The sequence below is a fragment of the Myxine glutinosa genome, chromosome 4 (genome assembly GCF_964187855.1).
Source record: "Myxine glutinosa chromosome 4, kmMyxGlut1.1, whole genome shotgun sequence".
NCBI classification, from domain to species: Eukaryota; Metazoa; Chordata; class Myxini; order Myxiniformes; family Myxinidae; genus Myxine; species Myxine glutinosa.
This window is the reverse complement of record NC_136264.1, coordinates 126797407-126817984: the sequence shown is the minus strand read 5'-3', so window position 1 is coordinate 126817984 and position 20578 is coordinate 126797407. Positions and strand designations below refer to the sequence as shown.

The following is a 20578-nucleotide window of genomic DNA, read 5'->3' as shown; positions in this document are numbered from 1 at the left end:
ATAACTCCCCTGGCTAACTCTAGGCGGGAAGTTGGGTTTGTGGAACCTCATCCTGTGTGTCAAGGCATAGTCATCTGCCACGGTTGCTGCCTCAAACAACTCTGGTACTTTCTTTTCATCCAGATGTACTTTAATATCCGCGTGGACACACTGTTTGAATTCCTCCACCAAGATCAATTGTCGCAACAGTTTGAAGTCTTTCCCAATCCCATTCGAATCACACCACCGATCAAACATGGTTTCCTTCATTCTGGCAAACTCCACAAGGGTCTCACTCTCCCTCTTCCTGGCATTCTGGAATTTTTGCCGGTAAGCTTTAGGGACCAATTCATAGGCTTTGAAAATGGTTTTCTTCACTATCTCATAATCTGCACATTGGTCAATCGGTGAAGCCGAATAGATATTGTTGCGGAGATGAGGATTGTATTTTTTTGATTGTGTGCTGTACTATTATTATTATTGGTTATTCTGCGCCCCCCTACCTCCGGAGCTGTGTAAAGGTGAAAGGGCATTCCATAATTAGTCCACAAGCATACACGTCAGCCAAGTAATAGAATACCCCTGTTGATAGTTATCTCTTATTCTGTGTTCTAGGGTAAGGCTATGTCTCCCATTAATTGAAGTACTCCATTGCACCAGTGAAAGAGAATAGATCCCCTTTCATTCCCATCCCCAAAAACCTCCATTTCCTATCACATCCCCTTTCGTCATTGCTGAGCCCTCGATTCACAATTACCTCCCCTCCAATAACCGCCATTGACCACGAGGCTCGAGTCGGGGAAGAAAGGCGTGTCTCCACCTCGTCATAGAGGGGAGGAGGGGCGTGCCCGCCCGTCGTCATCCAGGGCGGAGCCCGAGGGTCGCGCGACCAACCAGGGCCGAGGTGAGCACCCCGATGGGCGTGTCCAAAACGCCGGCGGCTTAATCGCTGGAGGCGCTATAAAAGGCGCGCACGGAAGTGAGTAGTGAGTTGGTCTGAGTTGGTTGAGAGTCGGTCGTCAAGTGGAGAGTGGTGAAGAGTCAGTCAGTAGAGTCGGTGGTCAGTTGGTTGCGTTGGTTGCGGTGAGGAGTCGGTGGTGGTGGTCAAGTGGTTGCGTTCGTTGCGGTGAGGAGTCGGTGGTAAAGAGTGAGGGACCAAGAAAGAGTTGAGGGTTTGGACCAACGAGTCAGACAAGTCCTGGGACCGCAGCGGAGGCCGCAGCAGCAAGAACACCCAACAGCCACTTGGGGCCTGAACGGCGGTTTGGAGCAGGGCCGAAAAGGAACGGCGGCTGCTAAACGCGCCGGTTGAGCTGCAGGACCCCCTTGGACCTCCCTCTCCCTCCAGCCATCCACCTCCTGCCTTTCCATCCTTCTTGTATACGTGAGTTTGTTCTGTTTGTTCTGTCCTGGGTTAATTAAGTCTGTCTAAGCTAGTATTTTCCCTGTGTCACCTGCGTCTTATGTGCTTGTAAATAAACGTGACTGCTTTCTTTTTGCTTGTGTGTAAATAGTCAATAAATTCAGTAGTATTTCCAAACCTTTCTTTGCCTTCGTTTTCCTCTTTGCATTGCGTCGTTTTCGTCTTTTCCCTCATTGACTAGCTGCGGTGCGATCTGGCCAACGTTTGGGGTGGAATCGGGTGAGTCGGGGATCCTGTAACGGTCGCGGTAATACCAACCGCTCGGTCAATATAACATCTAAACCGCGATCAGTAACAATTGGTTGTCAGGAGTTGGATTCGGACCTGGGACTAAATTTGTTAGGCCCAAATTTTGGAACACCAATTGTGTTATAGCAGTAACAATTGGTGTCTGGGAGTGAGATTCGGGGCCCGAACCAAATTAAAAAAAAAAAAAAAAACATCCAGAAAAAATTTGGTCAAAATTTGGAGCGGACGAAATTTGTTTTGTTTTAAAGCAAAACCCGAATTTTGAAATCGCGCCATGGCTGGTCAAGGCGACGGGATGCCGGTGGGAGAGATAGACGGGGTAGAATCGACCCAGGACCTAGGGGAAATGTATGTGGATGAAAGGGAGGAGGAGAGCAATGAGGAGGCGGTTGAGGGGGTATCAGGCGCACAAAATGGCGTCCTCGCGCACGTGGGTGTAGCGGCACCAAATTTTGCCGCGCCCGTGACCGCAGCAGCGCCGCTGGTGGATTTGAACCTTTTTATGATGCAAATGAAGGCCCTTATGGAAAAGAATAGTGAGCAATTGGGAGACCAAATTAGAGGTTTGAAAAGCAGTATGGGAGAAATGGGGGGCCAAATGGGGGTAATGAGGGACGAAGCGAGGGGTACCGGTGAGGGGTTAGACAAGAAATTTGGGAAGTTAGACAATAATTTTGAGGAGTTAGACAAGAAATTTGGGAAGTTAGACAATAATTTTGAGGAGTTAGACAAGAAATTTGGGAAGTTAGACAATAATTTTGAGGGGTTAGACAACGGGATAAAAGAGGTGAGACATGGGTTAACGGGGGTGGAAAATAGAATGGCTGCCCAGGAGAATCAGATAGAGGGGATGAAAAATGGGTTAATGGGGCTAGAAAATAGGATGGAGGACAAATTGCGGGAGATAGGGGAGCAATCCGCCCGAGAAATTAAACAAATGGGAGAGCAGATAGAGGAGGTAAAAATCGGGGTAGAAACCAAACTGGATGCTCAGAGGGATGAATTGGGACAGATGAGGGCGGCATCTACAAAAGAAAGGGAGGAGATGAAGGAGGAGATATGACGAGGTGTGGGTGAGGAGGTCTCGGGGCTACGCGAGGAGGTAAAGCGAGGTGAGAACTTGAGTTTAAGTTCCTTCTGATACTCCATGTCACGTTCCTTTAACTCCTTTTCGGCTCTCCTTTCCTCTGCTCTTTCCTTTGCTCTTCTTTCTTCTTCAGCTCTCCTTTCCTCGGTTCTTCTCTCCTCGAGTTCTCGTTCCTGTTCTACTCTTCTTTCCTCGAGTTCCCTATCAGCTCTCCTTTCCTCTGCTCTTCTCTCCCCGAGTTCTCGTTCCTATTCTACTCTTCTTTCCTCGAGTTCCCTTTCAGCTCTCCTTTCCTCTGCTCTTCTCTCCTCGAGTTCTCATTCCTGTTCTACTCGTACTCTTCTTTCCTCGAGTTCCCTTTCAGCTCTCCTTTCCTCTGCTTTTAACCTTTCCTGGCTCTGCAGTTGCATCTCCATTTTCCGAGCTCCACATTTTCTTTTTCCTCGCGTAACCAATCCAAGGCTACCTCTGTCCATGTTCCTTGTCCCACCAGAGATTCTACCACCAATGTCTGCTTCTCTGCTTTCTTCATATGAGCTCGGACCTCCAAGTTCAAATGTTTGGCCAATATAAAGAGTTCCGATCTTTTTAACGCTTGGAACTGTGCCTCATTAGGGGACGCCGCAAACTGTTCTGTGTCAAACACCATGGTGACTATCAGTTAACACCTGTTAACCTTCACACAAAAATTTTCCAATTTTTGTTTTTGAAAAATTTGGGAATATTAGAAAAATTCCAATTTGGGAATTTTGGGAATGTTAGGGAATTATATCCCAGACACATGTTAGGGAATTTTATCCCGGACGAGGACCCCAATTTCAATTTTGGCCAATTTTGGACGAGTTCCCAATTTCTCGGACGAGCCCCCAATTTCTGTTACGTGCTCCTCCCCGACCCCCTGGTCACGGTATACCTCCGAGCCCCGAGAGGAGTCACGGCAGAAAAATGTGTTATTCTGTATGTCAAAGATCAATGGTGAAGCCACACCAATTGTTACCAACAAACAGATATGGTATTAAGATCACACAAGAACAACAGTACAACAATAATAGTAATCAAAAGTACAATCAATATATCCTATGAGGGTACCATCAGTTTCGTAACATATAACTCACTGTGCTCCAAGTGAGTGAACCAAGAACATTCCCAATGTCTCTTTCCCGGCTTCAAACCCAAAGTTGTTGATTCCGGCTTCAAGCCAAAGTCGACCCCGGCTTCAACCCAAAGTCGATCCGCTCCAGCGATTGTCAGAACGATGTCTAATCGAGACCAGAAACCTGTTCGGATGATAGTCACAGTCACGCGGCCAAAGCTGCGTAAAGGCGCCCTCAAGGCGACTGGGAAATCCAAAGGCGCCCTCCAGGCGACTGGGAAATCACACCCTCGGGTATGGACGTTCCACGGCTCACAGTCGGCGAACCACAAATTAACCTTCAAAAGCCACGTTGCACACACACACACACACACACACACACACACACACACACACACACACACACACACACACACACACCAGATACGTCTGAATCCGGTAAAAACAGCTGAGAAAGCAAAGAAACCTTGCTCGACGCGCAAAGCACGCGAGTCAAAATGGCCGACGGCCCATTCTTGAGACGTAACGGCCCTTCGATGATTCTCTTCGGAATCAATCTCAAAACCTGACACGCACGTTAATCTGTCACAGCGATAACAACTCTGTCGAAGGAATCACTTTCCTGGGAAACCCAAAGTTCACTCGTGACTCTTGCTCGCCAATGTTCGCTCCAGACCGCAAAGCAACTATGCTTCTTGTCCGAGTCCACTCGCTCCGCCTTCTTTTTCTCCTCTTCCTCTTCGTCGCCGTCCGGTTCCTGTTTCATTTAAAACATTAACCTTTTTACCTTTTGACAATAATAATTGCTATTTCCCTCAAACAACAATAATAATAATACATGGAATCAAAAATGTTTACAGTGGATGAAAACCACAACAACGGAAGTGACGAATCCGTAACAGGTGCCACCAGGTTTTCGAAGAGCAAGACAAGTTTGAAAGTTCAACCTTGAAGTTGAACAGATGGTTTTTCTGGCTCTCCTCAGAGTGGGCACACACTTGTTGAGGGCTTTGTGGAATGACTGAAGATTGCCTTAGTTTGGGCTTGCCTTCAAGGAAGAGAATGCAAGTTGTTTCAAAGCAACTGTCCCACCACTGGATTCAGTATACCACGGACAAGAGTATGCGTAAGATAACTGAAGATGAGATGGGAGGAATCTGGTGTTACGGATTCGTCACTTCCGTTGTTGTGGTTTTCATCCACTGCAAACATTTTTGATTCCATTTTCTATTATTGTTGTCGTTTGAGGGAAATGGATATTGCTATTTTCAAAAGGTAAAAAAAGTTAATGTTTTAAATGAAACCGGAACCGGACGATGAAGAGGAAGAGGAGAAAAAGAAGGCGGAGCGAGTGAGTCGGAGAAGAAGCATAGTTGCTTTGCGGTCTGGAGCGAACGTTGGCGAGCAAGAGTCACGAGTGAACTTTGGGTTTCCCAGGAAAGGGATTCCTTCGACAGAGTTGTTTTTGCTGTGACAGATCAACCTGCGTGTCAGGTTTTGCGGTTGATTTCGAGGAGAATCATCGTCGTGCCGTTACGCCTCGAGAACGGGCCGTCCGCCATTTTGACTCGCACGCTTTGCGCATTGCGCAAGGTCTTTGCTTCGCTTCAGCCGTTTTCACTGCATTCAGACGTTTATCTGGTGTGGGTGTGTGTAATGTGTATTTTGAAGGTTAATTTGCGGTTCGCCGACTGTGAGCCGTGAAACGTCCATACCCGAAGGTGTGATTTCCCATTCGCCTGGAGGGCGCCTTTGGATTTCCCAGTCGCCTTGAGGGCGCCTTTGCGCAGCTTTGGCAGCAGGACTGTAACTGCCAACCCAACGGGATTCTGGTCTCGATTGGACATTGATCTGACGATCGCTGGAGCGGATCGACTTTGGCTTGAAGCCGGGATTTTGACATTGGGAATCTTCTTCTTTTCGCTCACTTGGAGCACAGTGAGTTATATTGTACGAACCTGATGGTACCATCATAGGATATATATTGATTGTACTTTTGATTGCTATTATTGTTGTACTGTTTTCTTGTGTGATCTTAATACAATATTTGTTTGTTGGTAAGAATTGGTGTGGCTGCACTATTGATCTTTGACATACAGAATAATACATTTTTCTGCCGTGACTCCTCTCGGGGCTCGGAGGTACACCGTGACCAGGGGGTTGGGGAGGAGCACGTAACACTGGGCATAAGGAAGAATTCTCAGGCTGAATTAATATTGGGGTGGTAGATATAGGAGATCAATCCTGGTGAGAAAGCTGTATGCAGTCCTTGCCAGTTTGCCTGAGTGAACTGCTAGACTTGCTGGCACTGAGGCACCTCTCTGAGAATAGCCAGAGAGATGTTGACTCTCACAAGCATATGAGATCAGATGAACCAATTGGAGCAGAAGAAGAGCAAGAGACATTAGCATGGAAATTGGTCATCACCAAGTCCAGAAGGGAGGATTTGCCATTGGGGAGAAACCTGGGTTGGAAGATTTGCAGATTGAGTCAGGTGTGAGGGTGCAAGACAGGGGGAAGCTGGGAGTGTGTGGGACAATGGGGAAGCTGAGAGGAGGTGAGTAGAGAAGGAAGATGAGAGGGGGTGGAATGAGTGGGAACCTTTGAGGAGGTGGAGTGATGGGGAATCTTTGAGTGGGTGAAATGATGGGAAGCTTTGATAGGATGGAGATGTTGGAGTTCCAGAAAAAGGGGACATGAAGTAGAGGAATACTGAAGAGGGGGACACATTGAAGGGTTGGGGTTGGAAGGACGTGGGCATGTAGGAGATGTGTGGGAGCATACTAACACTGAGGGGTTTGATATTGTTAAATGATGTAATGGGGCATTGATTGTCGTGAGCAGCCAACATCTGCAAACTAGACTACTCAAGATTCCTAATCTGGATATACAGAGACAGATCATGGGAGGGGTGGAAAGAATTATGGTTGTAGGGACAGAGAAAGTGGTACTGTAGGTACGGGAGGACCTTTGATGGACGAAACGATAGGAGTGAGACAGTGTTGAAAAATAATATTTGTGCGAAAGAAGAAGAAGAAGCAGAAGAATAGATCATGATGAAGAAGAACATGTGGAGTGCTCTTAATGGAGAAATAAGGAAAGTGAAGCATTTGAAAATGTATTTGAAAGCTTTTAAAGGAAGAAGCCTTCCTTTCAAGTAAGATTCAGTTTGGAGATATTGAGAAAAGGAAGGGATAAAGAATGAGGTACAGGTAGTACATTCAGATTTAGTTCGTGTTTTGAAGTCAAGAAAAAGGATGTCTTGTTTTTTTTAAGTGAGGAGGGGGAATCGGATAAAGGTGAGGAGGCTGGAGGGACAATGCTTGGGAGAAAAGAAGCAGAACAAGACACACAGCATCAGAGCAGGGATATCATTTGCATGCTGCCTCGCTGAGGACTAGGCCTGGCCTACACGGACACAAATTTGACAAAACGGCACATACGATATGGGCAGATTAACACGGAAAATTGCATGACAACACAAACAGCAACACAGGAACGAAAATACAACAGAAGACACAAGAGATCTGGTCCTGAAAACTTTGCTTTGATGAAGTAGAAAGAGGAACTGCCGATCCATCGTCCACGTGCAGCAGACCCCAAACTTTTCTTTCCAATCCTACTTTGTTTTGAATACGCAGCAAAAAGGTCTGCTTCTTTGCTGTAATAAGCACCACATTTACAATGAGTATGACACAGTCAGTTGGTTTTTCAAAACTGTAAACCGTTATGCCACTGTTGTAAACTACAATATTGTCGTGTTCACCGCCAGGATTAACACCCCTGGGTAACGGGTGACCAATCGTGCTTTAACTCTGAGGCGTACCCAAACTATGGCGGTGTTATCTCTTCAGCACGCACGAGGGTTCAAGGTGACGAGGCTTACCTACAAGGGTTTCACTTGGACGTCCTTTAACCCACCCCTCCAATTAAACAAGACAAATGGGAAATTAAAATTCAACAAGTCATAGGTTTAATAAAAATAAATGCCAGGGAACAAAGAAATGTATGGTTAATTAAAATTCCTAAACAGACGTCTCAACACGGACTCATGAAAGAGACACAGGGAGAAATAAATGAACGAAAGTAAAAATGTGTGTGTGGTGCATTTGCCTGCACTAAGTGGTCCCCGAACCCTGCCGGCCCCTGCACAGGTCCCAGAGTCCTTGCGTGGGAAACGCGCCTTTGTGCCAAGTCGCGTTCCGCCAGACGCCCACGCGAGGCAGCCAAACTCTCTCCTCCGCCGTCCCACGCTCCACAAAGCACAGAGGTCTCTCAGACGCACATGCCACAGAACACCCCCGTCACAAAACCAGCACCACCGCGATCAGAGGAAAGGATACGTCCGCCCCTCCACGCAGCCAGGAACAGAGCGAGCGAGCGAATGCCACCGCCAAGAGAGAGACAAACTGCGACCGCTCGCGATGTCAGCCACGAACCAAGAGCGAACACGAACTGTGAGCGCACGCGATGAATGTCTGAACCAGAAGAGAGAACATGCGACTGCTCACTACGAATGTCCGACGCAAGAGAGACGTGCGACTGCACACTATGAAACCCCAGAGGCCAAGAGAGAGAAAATGGCGGGACGTGTCCTTTTTGCTCCTCGGTCTCGAACGTTCTCTGATGATGTCCGCGTGCGCTCCAATCAAAGAGTCCCACTGCATTGCTCCATGGCCACGACCATTCATCTCCTCTCGGGGCGGGACCTCACGGCCCCTCTTGCCGGCCCTTGTGATGACTCGGATGTTGGCGTCAGTGGTAGTGTTTGATTGTCTGCATCTATTTAGATTGTCCGCTTTATTTAGTGTATTTAGTATAGGTGCGGAGTGAATGGCTGGTGTTGCAAGTGTTATAAGGAACGAAGGGAAAACCATAGAGGCGATTTACATACAGGGAAAGTTACCTTAAACCCTAACTAATTAGTAGACTCCGGATTTTTATGTTAAGAAAATAGGCCTTTTATGTTTTGAAAAGCGGAATTTTTTTTTTTTTATGTGAAAAAATCCCGAAATATTTTTTTCCCCCGTTTTATTCATTTTTTTTTATTACCAAGTTTTTCAGAAATCAGTCAAAAAAAGAACAAAAAATGGTAAGCTTTTTCCTGCACAACATTAAGCACTCTGGGCTAGTAAACAGGTAAAAAATGACGTCCAGGTACCTTTATTGCAACCGCATTGTTTGATAAGTAGAGGACTAGAAGAAATTGACAAGACCCTTTTAGGAACGGTTAAAGTAGGTGTTTGAAATCATTATCTTGGTAATGTTCTCCTTGGTGAGGCGGTGTTGGCGGTCGGTGAGGACGTTTCTGTAGACGGAGAAGGACCTTTCCACGTCGACGCTGACGATGGGGCAGTACCTCAAGAGGGGGATGTCAGCAAGCTTGACTCCAGCCGGCACACCAACCTCAGATCCGTGCTGATCTCCATCCAGGATCAAAGCCACTGTCCTCAGCACACCAATGTCGGGATTGCGCTGCAGCACCGCCTTGAACTTGGTGAGCAGGATCTCCTTACGGCAGCCTCGGATCTTTTCGAGTTCCTCCTTGGCCTGATCAAGGAGCTGGAAGGCCTTGGCCAGCTCCATGCGGGCCTCCTCCAGCTGCTTAAGGATCTTCGGGATGAACGACACGTGGGCATTTAAGAAGACCAAACTGAGCTTGATGTCCGCCTTTCCGAACAGGTCCTTGGCACTCCGGATTGCCATCGCGTCATCATCGTTCAGCTGGTCCACAATGTCCTTGACGGCCTCGAAGTGCTCGGCGTAAAACACCGCGGCGTCGATCCACGTCCCCCACCGAGTCAGAATGGGCTCCGGGGGGAGAGAAAGATTGGGCTGCTGCTCCTTCCAAAAGACAACACGCGACGGGGCTTTGACGAACACCTTCTTCGTCATGGCAATCAGGTCGTTGACGTCCTTGAACATTTCTCGGACTGTCTCGCAGACATGATGGAGCGCGTGGGCAACGCAAGTCACTTGCAGCAAGTCCGGGAAGAGTTCCTTCAGGGCATGGCCGGCTTTGATCATATAGGCCGCGGCGTCGCTGACGAGGACCTTGAGGCACTCCGGCTTGAAATCAGGCCAAAGATAGCGCAGCGTGTCATTGACTGCACGCACGATCTCCCCGGAGTTGGTCTTCTCCAGAAACATGCACTGGACGAGGTGGGGACGAAAGTACCCCTCCTTGGACAAGCGTCCCGCGATGATGTTGGCCACATATCGACCTGCCGAATCGGTCGTCTCGTCGACGGACAGCCAGATGGGCTGCTGTCCGAGGTCGGCACGGATCCCCGCCAAGGCCTCGTCGTAGCACTTGTCGAGGTAGTTATTTCGAATCCAGCTTTCATCGGGGATCTGGAGAGTGATGTGCTTCTCCAGGAACGACCGGAGGGCAGGGTTTTCCAATTTCGACCATGGGATGCCAGCGGCCAGCATGGCCTGGCACAGCTCCTGAGCCACGACGTCGCACTTGTGCCTCTTTCCGCCACCAAAGTCCTCCATGGTGGCTTGCGTGACCGTCCTCTTCTTCTTCAAGGCCAAGTTGCTCTTGTGGCGGTCTCCTCGGACATGTTGGGCCAGCTCAGACTTCTGCTTCGCCCGGAAAGTCTTTTCACAAGCTCGACAGAAAGCCGTGTCACTCGACACGTACTTGAAGGTGGCCCCATCGCCGCCAGCGTTGAATTCCTTCAGCCACTTGTCACGAAGAGCAGCACTCATCTTGATAGGAGACTTGTTCACACTTTGTGTACACTCTCTCACTGTAGTACACCGCCTCACTGCTGTACACGCTGGGGACGCAACGCACGCAAGTGGACGCAACGTTTTGTTTTTGAGATCGATCGCAGTTAAAAATTTCGATCGCAGTTTAAAATTTCGAAAAATTCCCTAATTTTTTTTAGCGTTGCCAGACATTTTCGACCAAAAAGGGCATTTTATTTTATTTTTCCCGAAAAAGGGCGAAATTCTTTTTTTCTCCGAAAATAGCAAAATAATTTTTTTGCGCGCAAAAAAGCCGTTTTATGTGAAAAAATATTTTTATTTTTTCACATAAAAATCCGATGTGCACTAATTAGCATAACTCCACCCCTCGCCATGGAGACAAATATACAACCTTACGCGGCACCGGCCTAACGGATTCCTACTTAGTTACATGAGGGTTTCTACTTCTTTGTGACATATGGAGCACACTACCCTATACAATCCTACCTGGCCGAAGGTATTCCATTGCTTATCCCCCCCATAAACATAACAATATATTGCATCTAGATTTTGTTCAAAGGTGTGATTGGACCAGTTCATTCTTATACCACAAATCTCGTGTTTTTCATTGTCCTTCATATCCCTTTTCAGCCTACTCTGTCCACCAGGATGCTTCCTGAATAAACATTAAAGAAAAATTTCTGAGTTTAACCAATTTGTCACTGAGATGGTGCTGTGTGTATTAGAGGATCATTGTAAATGATCAGGGGAAGTCGAATTACATCCTCCATGAATGTAAATGATCGAATTACATCCTCCATGAATGTTACTACATCGGTTATTGAACATTTGAGTTATTGAGATTATAACTTCATGGACTTCACTTTGTTGTCTTCCTAAATGGGTGAAAAATGAAAAAACATCTGATCAAAAATATAGTTTAGACTTTATTCCTCTGCCAAAAAGAATCTATAAAACCTGGTGGACAAGATGGGTGTGTGACGAGGACCAAATGATTCAATTTTGGTGAATATCCCGTTCTGAATCCGGATACAATTTCAAGTGATTTTTCACCATTGAGAGATGGGGCCAAAAAAGAAACTCCACCATGAAGTCCAAGGAGCACGATATTTCAAAAAGTTGTGGATCGATTATAACAAAACTTAATGGATGAGTTGGTTAGGTGTCAAGAACAAGGCAACTCGATTTTTGGTTCAGGCCTGGATCCAGATCTGGCCGATCAGTGGATACGAAACGTAAACTGTTCAGCCTGGAAGAGGTATGCACTCGACTGTGTGCCTTTCTAATTACCTCTAATACCGAAGGTGGATGGAGGTTGTGTTTTCACTCATCTGTCTGTGTCTGGTTGTTTGTCTCTGAGCAGAATATTTCAAAAAGTTATGGATGGATTCGGACGAAACTTTGTGGACAGGTTGGGTATGTGAGAAGGTCAAATTGTTTCGATTTTGGTGAAGATCTTGATCTGGATTCTTTACCATTGAGTGATAGGACCAAAAACGATATACTGTATATGACAATATCCCAAAATGTTGTCTACGGATTATGACAAAACTTGCTGGTTGAGTTGGTTAGCCAGTGATAAGAACAAGCCGATTCAGTTTTGGTTCAGGTCCGGATCAAGATCTGACCTATCAGTGGGATACAAAACGTAAACTGGTCAGCTTGGTGGTATGCGCTCTACCATGTGCCGTTCTAGTTTATATTGTTACCTTCGCAAAAGCGGAAGGTTATGTTTTGATCGCTGTGTATTTATTTGTATGTCTGTGTGTGTGTGTGTATGTTATTCGCATAACTCAAAAAGTATTCAACCGAATTGCATGAAATTTGGTGGGATGATTGGTAATTATACGGGACACATTTGATTAGATTTTGGGAGCAATCGGGTCAAAGGTCAAGGTCAAGGTCACGAAAAGGTCAAAATCGTATTTTTGTTGTTCTGTTCCCTACACTCCCATGCCAAGTACAGAACAGTAGCTGCGGCGAAGGTATGCGCTCTACCGAGTGCCCGTTCTAGTTATCATTATTATTATAACAATACTAAACTACGCCATTTCGTGTCTGTCTGTCTATCTGTTTGATTAATTTTTGACGCCAATACAATATCCGTCGTTACTTATCCAATGTCAACCAAACTTGATAGGATGACGAACGGTTACATAATGAAGGTTGAACCACCTTTAGAGGCCATTTTTCCCCGCAGAGCAGGGGTTGGCCTTTTTTGGGCACCGTGGTCCCCTTTTTGAAGCAATGTTTTATGGCCGGATGCCCTTCCTGCCACCAACCCTGTTAGTCGCCTCTTGCGACGCACAAGGAATTACCAGTGAACTGGTACTCAATTTGCCGACCTCGGAAGGATGACAGGCTGAGTCAACCCCCCTGGCGTTAATTCAGCAATCGACCGGGATTCGAGCCCAGGATCCTAGGATCCCAAGCCGGCACCCTAACCGCAAAGCCAACACCAGGCTCAATATGAATATGAAGGCTCAATATACATAATGAAGGTTGGAGCGCATGAATTGCCCCCCCCCCTCCCCAAGGGGGTTTTCTCCCCCCGAGTAGGTTTCCCCGCCATTGCCGTCAATGAGGTTGCATGTTGAGGTGTATATCAATGTTATATTAGCTTTATCGTGGCGTTTTTCTAAAGGATAAGATTTATCGTGGCGTTTTTCCAAAGACGCTTTTAATAACAAAATTAATGATAATCGCATATTGTTAATGTAATTACAAAACAATAATAATACTAATAATGTCCCACTTCCCCAAGGCGTTTTTCTTGCAGTGATAACATGTTTAAATAGCTTATAGTTATAATGGTGTTTCCGTGGGAGCAACGGCTTCTACAGGAAGTAAAAATATAAACCAAAAACACGTATGCTTAGCTTTTTAAACAGTCGCTAATGCTCTTTATAACACTAATTGAAGAAATTTGGAGGAATCCCGACATCCCTGAAGTAAGGTTTACTTGGAGAACTGAGCGAAGATCGACTGTACTCTATATAACCCACAAATGTTGGGTTAATAACATGGCCCTTTCTGCCGCTACCGTGGAATTTTTTGTAGCGAACTTTTGAAACTCGCTCCTGCTGTTTGATACGAAACTGAAAGGGAGGAAGACCGCGGTGTGCTCATTTACCAAGCAGCTAGCTTGTGCTTGCCAAGCCAGCCGTTCCTTAACTGTTTTGAATAGAGTGCTTGCTCAAATGCTTAAACCACTTGGTGATCTCTCCACAAGAAACTTGGTAAATGAACACACACCCAATGTTCTTGAGACCCAACCATAGATCGACTGTAATCTACATACCCCAAAGAGGAATGACCCTTTTTTCCACTCCCGCAGTGAGCAGGTGAACTAGTAAGAATAAACTAGCAAATACCACTCGTCACTTCACTGATGGGAATAATAAGAGATGGGACAGAGAGAAAGGGGGGGGGGGAGAGAGAAAAGGGTGGGGTGGGAGAGAGAGAGGTGGGAGAGAGGGAAAAGGGAGAAGGGGGGAGATAGGAGAGAGGAGTAAGCAGGGAGCGAGGAGTGAGGAGAGCGAGGAGTGAAGGGAGCGAGGAGTGAATGGAGTGAGTGGAGCGAGGAGGTATGGGGGAGCGAGAAGGGTAGAGTGACGATGGGGAGTGTGGGTGGAGGATGGGGGAGGGGAGAAGAGTGGTGTGAGAGCTAGGAGATGGGAAGGGGGAGAGAGAGAGGAGGGAGGGGGAGCAAGCACCCCATTACTTATCTTCAAAAGGGGTGTTTCAATGTACCCAAAATACCCAATTTTCATTCATGCACTCCCATGGATCTCCATAGTATGCATGCATGCAGTTTATGGCCACAAAGTTTCATGGTTTTATAGTTATGGAGGAGACACCCACACACACTGACATTTTTAATTTGATACAGTTCCTTCAGAAAGTATTCACACCCCTTCACTTTTTCGCATTAATGGATTCAATTGAGATTTTTTTTGTCACTGAACTATACATAATACCTCAAAATTGCAATGTGGGATTCCTTTTTCAGAATTTTTTTACAAACTTATTAAAAATGAAAAGCTGAAATATCTTGAGTCAATAAGTATTCCACCCCTTTGCTATGACTCTTCAAATTGAGCTCAGGTGCATGCAAATTCCTTTTGTCATCCATGACATATCTCTACAACTTAATTGTAGTCCACCGTTGGCCAATTCAATTGATTGGACATGATTTAGAAAGAAACACACCTTTCTATATAAGGTCCCACAGTTGACAGTGCATATCAGAGCAGAAACTCTACCATGAAGTCCAAGGAACTGTCTGTAGAATTCAGAGAATTGTGAGGAGGCATAGATCTGGGGAAGGGTATAAAACAATTTCTAGACTATTGAAAGTTCCCAAGAGCACAGTGAGCTCTATCATTGGGAAAGGGAAAGAATATGGAATTACCCATACTCTTCCTAGAGCTGGCCGTTTACCCAAACTGAGCAAACGGTAAGATGGACCTTGGTCAGGGAGGTGACCAAGAACCCAATGACCACTCTGACAGAACTACAGAGTTCCTTAATGACAAGTCTCTGTCGCACTTCACAAATCTAGGCTTTATGGGAGAATAGCCCATTCTTTCTGGATCTGGAGATCTGGCCCAAATTCTGGAGTTTTGCAAAGGAAGCCACTCATGAGAAAAAGGTACATGACAACACCCCTGGAGTTTGCAAAAAGGCACATGAAAGACTCTGAGAGCATGAGACAAATATTCTGTGGTCTTATGAGACGAAAATTGAACTCTTTGGCCTGAATGCAAAGCCCTATATCTGGTGGAAACCAAGCACAGCTCATCACCAATCTAACAACATCGCTACCGTGAAGCATGTTGGTGACAGCATCATGCTATAGGGATGCTTTTCAGCAGCAGGACCTGGGAGGGAGACTTGTAAAGATAGAGCGAATAATGAATGGAGCCTGCAAGGAATGGAGCCTAACAAATCTGCAAGGAAGAATGGGAGAAACTCCCCAAATCCAGATGTGCAAAGCTGATAAAGACATACCCAAGAAGACCCGGAGCTGTAATCGCTGCCAAAGGCACTTCTACGAAGTATTGACTCAGGGGGTTGAATATTTATGCATGTGAATTAGATATTTCTGTATTTCATTTTTAATTATTTTGTCAAAGATCTCTAAACCAAATCTACTTTGACATTATGGGGTATTATGTGTAGATCAGTGATAAAAAATCTTAATTTAATCCATTTTAAATTCAGGCTGTAACAACAAAATGTGAAAAACATCAAGGGGTGTGAATACTTTTTAACTCAACTGGACGGATCACATACTGAACCCTCCGGCGTTCGTCGTCTGTTGTTGTCGTCGTCGTCTGTCGTCTGTTGTCCGTTCAACTTTTCGACGTTAACACTCCAGCGTCCACAAATATCAACCGATTCTGATCAAACTTGACCTGCAGCATCCTAACCCCAAGGACCAGGATGGTATTAAATTTCAGCCCGATCCGTTGAAAAATGGCGGACTTAGGCGACCATTTTGTTTTTGGTCATGAAAACGACGTTAACACTCTAGCGCCCACAAATATTAACAGATTTTGATCAAACTCAGAATGTTTAACCCTTACCACACAAGGTAGGTTGCTATTGCATTCCAACCCGATCCGTCACAAAATGGCCGCCATAGGCCGCCATATTGTTTTCAGCTCCGAACCGACGTTAAGACTTTAACGTCCACAAATATTTATGGATTTTGATCAAACTTGGTGTGTGAGACTCTTACCACACAAGGTAGGTTGCTATCGCATGTCAACCCGATCTGTCACAAAATGGCCGCCATAGGCCGGCATATTTTTAAATGTCCATATACATTTTCCCTATAACTTTCATGACAAGGATTCCCCGCAATTTCTTCTGACGTCACTTAAATAGGCACTTGCGACGTTTTGTGGGCATGTTCACTGGGACAAGATGTGGGGGTGGGTGACTTTGACAGCGAATTACACCCGTTTCCTTTTATCTACACAACCATATTTCTGCAACATTGTTGCAAAGTGTAACATTGTATCAATTGTAAAACAAGGACAAGTATAAGGATACGCGGACCTTCAAATTATTACACGAGGTTGTTGGCTTTTCATTTAAGTCAAATCTAGTACAGACAACTGACCTACTTTAAAGTTGTCCTGTCAGTTCAGTTGAGTTCTGCGTCCCTGGAAGCTCAAGTTTAAGGCACTGTAAGTCAATGTGATGACATTTTGAGTGTGATCTTTCTGCAAATTGGCGATTAAGTATTGCAATTTATTGAACACCCACCTTTCCTTTTCCACTATCCCATATACCCCCAATAGAATTTCCAGCCCGCACCTACATCTCTCCCTTCCCACAATCACTTTTCCTTTGCTGGAGCTGTGCCTGAATGAAATAACAATTGTTCATCTTGCCTCTTGCAGTTCGACAAGAAGATTCCCACACCTTCTCGTCACAAGCCTAAGACACAAGATGGAACTAAAGTCACCCAACCGCCGTCTCGGCCCATAGCTGAGCCCGCTGGGCCCGGCCCACACCTTCCGGAACCATTGAAGCTCGCTACGGGAGTAATCCCCAGCAGTCCCCAGGCTCGCAAGCTGGAATCCCCTAGCAACAAGCTGTTGGAAGCTCGAGAGTAAAGGCCTCGGCCTGATAATTTTGGTGTTGGTGCAGTTAGCTTACAGTGTGATGTAAATGTTGAAGGTTCCGTAATGGAGTCGACGTTGGAACTGCAAATTTCAACCTGAAGGTCAGAGTAGAATCCAATCGATGTGATGATGAGGTAGGAGCTGACCACTCAAGGACCCTAAGTGTGCTAGTAGGAGTAGGGATCGGAACAGCTGGATTGTATTGTTATGTGAAGGTTTGCATGCTCGTCTGCTCTGTCGTATACCGTGTGTGTGCACCTTGCGTGCACTTTGTGTTTACCTGTTGCTGACCTAATACGGTAAAGGTAACAATTTTATTGCAAAGCTCTTTTCACACGAACGTTAACACCTGCATGGCAGCTCCGTTTTTAATCCCCATTTCATTTGTACTTTGAGGAAATTCATTGCCGAGATGGAAGATGGGGGCAGATGGGTAAGTTTGATGGAGATCACCATGGTGATTGGACCAGGATCCTCCCAGCCGAGTTACTGTTAAAGCACTTTGGCTGTACCTGTAAAATCCTCGAAGATCATTTTCTTTGAACAAAGGAAATTGTAATCATCGGAGTTTCGGCGATGTCGAGTTTGCAAGAGATATTATATTATTTTATGGATCCCATTTGTTAGGAAGGTTTTGCATTCGGCATTTATGGAGGGTTCGATGGCAACAGTGCGTACTGATTTATTTATTTATTTATTGGAGATTTGCACACCTGAGAATCTAAAAAGCCCCCTCTCCATCTTTAAAGTTTCTTATACTCCACGGTTTTTGCAGAAAATAACCTTTTGTTGATTGATAGATCCATCATGTTTAATCGGATTCTATTGATACCTCCACCTCATCACGTGGGTTCGCACCCACTAAGCTACAGAACAAAGTTGTATTTATTTATTTATTTATTTTGTAATGTACGTCCACTTTCTATGTACATTTCATCTGTAAAACTCATTTTTAAATGTAACAAAATTTACTTGTCATGTGATCTGATTTGTTGCAAGTTCTTCGTTCCACAGATCCTTTTGAGGCTGCTGCAACGGTTATAGACCTGGGAATTCCCAATTTATCCAGAGTGGGTCAAATATACACTTTACCCATATTGAGTCCAGACCCCCACCTGGTGTTGTTTAACGCACGAAGGGGGCTCGAACTCCAGACCCTAAGATCTTAAGGCAGCTACCTTAACGGTTAAGCCAACACCAGGCTTATCAAGCCCATAACCAGGTAGCTTCGAGGTGAGTAGGCTATCGCTGAACCATCATCTCACTCTCAATTTCTCTGCAAACTGATGTCAATTTGTGATAAAAACAGTATTTTTATACCTTCTTCTTCTTCTTCTTTAACGGCCACAATTATTCCCACGTTCTTGTGGGGCTGGCCGGGAGAAGCTTGGCCCAAGGCCGGGAGAAGCTTGCCATGACACCTCTCTCATTTTTCTGGTCTTTATCAATGATCTCTCTGACTCTCTGGAAAATCCTCTCTATCTCTTTGCTGATGACTCCACTCTCTGCCGCTCCATTCCTCTTCCCTCAGATCGGCAGTCTGCAGCCTCCTCACTCTCTGAAGACCTGGACAAAATCACAGACTGGTCAAACAAGTGGAACATGTCTTTCAATCCTGCCAAATCTCACTCTCTTACTATGTCTCTCCGAAAAGATCGACTGGACAACCCTCCCATCTACTTTCTCAACAATCCTCTCCAAGAAGTTCTGTCACTCAAGCTTTTGGGTCTCACTATCTGCCATGATCTTTCTTGGGAAAACCACATTTCCAAGCTGGCCTCCAAAGCCAGTCGCCGACTGGGCATCCTCCGTCGTGCGAAGTCCTTCCTCGGCACACCTGAGCTCCTCACCACTTACAAGGCTTTCATCCGCAGCTCAATGGAATACTGTTCTCCCCTATGGGCTGGTGCTCCTGCCTCACACCTGGCTCGGCTTCACGCTGTTGAATCCAAAGCTTTCAAAATCATTGGAATCTCCCGCGATGAAGCTATCTCTGAGGGCCTTTCACTCACTCACCGCAGGCAGGTAGGTGGTCTTTCTGTCTTCTACCGACTCCTCTCCGGCCTTGCTCCCCCAGCTCTCTCTGTGCTCTGTCCCCCAAATATTCCTACAGGTCGCACAAGATCTGCCAGCAACCCTCTGATGGTTAAACTGCCGAAATCTCGGCTCTCTGCTCACCTTCACTCTTTCATTCCTCTTTTCTCCCGCCTGTGGAACAAACTCCCACACTCCCTTCAATCCCTCTCCTCCCTCCAGGTCTTTAAAACAGCTGTTCACCACCATCTCTTATCTTCCCCCATCCATAACCTTGATCTTTTCTACCCCCACTAATTCACCCCAGATCCACCTTGTTTGAAATTCCAACTTATTTCCTGGAAATCCTGGCAGTGTCCATATGTTTATACCTCTCCCACCCCCCCCCCCTTCACATGCCTCCCCCCCTTCACATGCCTCCCCCCCTTCACATGCCTCCCCCCCAAAGCCCTCTCCCTCCCACAGATCTCTCGATGTCTCCATGTCTCTCGGTCCCTGCTCTCAAATGTTGTGTTTGTGTCCTTCCCCCTCTCTCCCCATCTTGTCTACCGCTCCCGATGTTATTTGTTTTATTTGTCTGTTTGTCTTTCTGTGTGATTAATGTTCGCTCTTTCACGAGCCTCGATCTTGTATACAAAAAAAAAAAAAAAAAAAAAAAAAAAAAAAAAAAAAAAAAAAAAAAAAAAAAAAGAAAGTCTTTCACGAACCGGTTGGCCAGGGCTGACGTTATTTTGAGGTGCTTTCATAAACCCTATTCTGAGAGTGTTGCCATGACACCTCTCTCATATTGGAGCCACTTGCCTATTCAATCTATTGGAAACACATTGTCATAAAAAAAAATTCATTGATGCATTGTCATTGCAAATTAACGACTCACAACATGGGAAAAGGCATCACAGGTATGATGAATGACAACCTGCGTCATGAGACTGGAATGTGGAAGACGAAGGTGTTTCTGAAGTTTTTAATGGACAATTAATTGTTACCTTTTTGGAATCATTCGAATCTCCCTTTATGAAGCCAAGTCAGCGGGGCTATCGCTTTCACATTGCAGACAGGTTGGTGGTCTCTCGGTCTTCTGCCACCTCCTTTTTGGTCTTGCACGCTGCCCTTTCCATGCACTGTCCTCCCCCAGGTTTCTACAGGGCGCACGTGGTCTGCCAGTTACCCCCATCTAGTGAAACTCCAAAAATCCAGACTCACTGCTCATTGATACTCATTCCTTCCTCTCTTTTTTTCCCCACATGTGGAACCAACTTCCACATTCCCTTCAATCTCCTTCTTCCCTCTAGTTCTTAAAGACACCTCTTCACCACCATCTCACATAGCATGATCCATCTCATCTCATATAG

The 20578-nt window shown here is 45.8% G+C and overlaps 1 protein-coding gene across 1 annotated transcript in view; it reads left to right on the top strand.

The window, feature by feature from the left end:
• LOC137425955 (uncharacterized) overlaps positions 1 to 18174 on the top strand; it is a 52366-nt gene extending 34192 nt beyond the window's left edge. The window contains exon 4 of the mRNA XM_068114672.2: positions 16968 to 18174. Within this exon, the coding sequence (XP_067970773.2) occupies positions 16968 to 17183 (216 nt within the window). The 3' untranslated portion in view covers positions 17184 to 18174. The remainder of the gene's footprint in view (positions 1 to 16967) is intronic.
• Positions 18175 to 20578: the final 2404 nt, after the last annotated feature.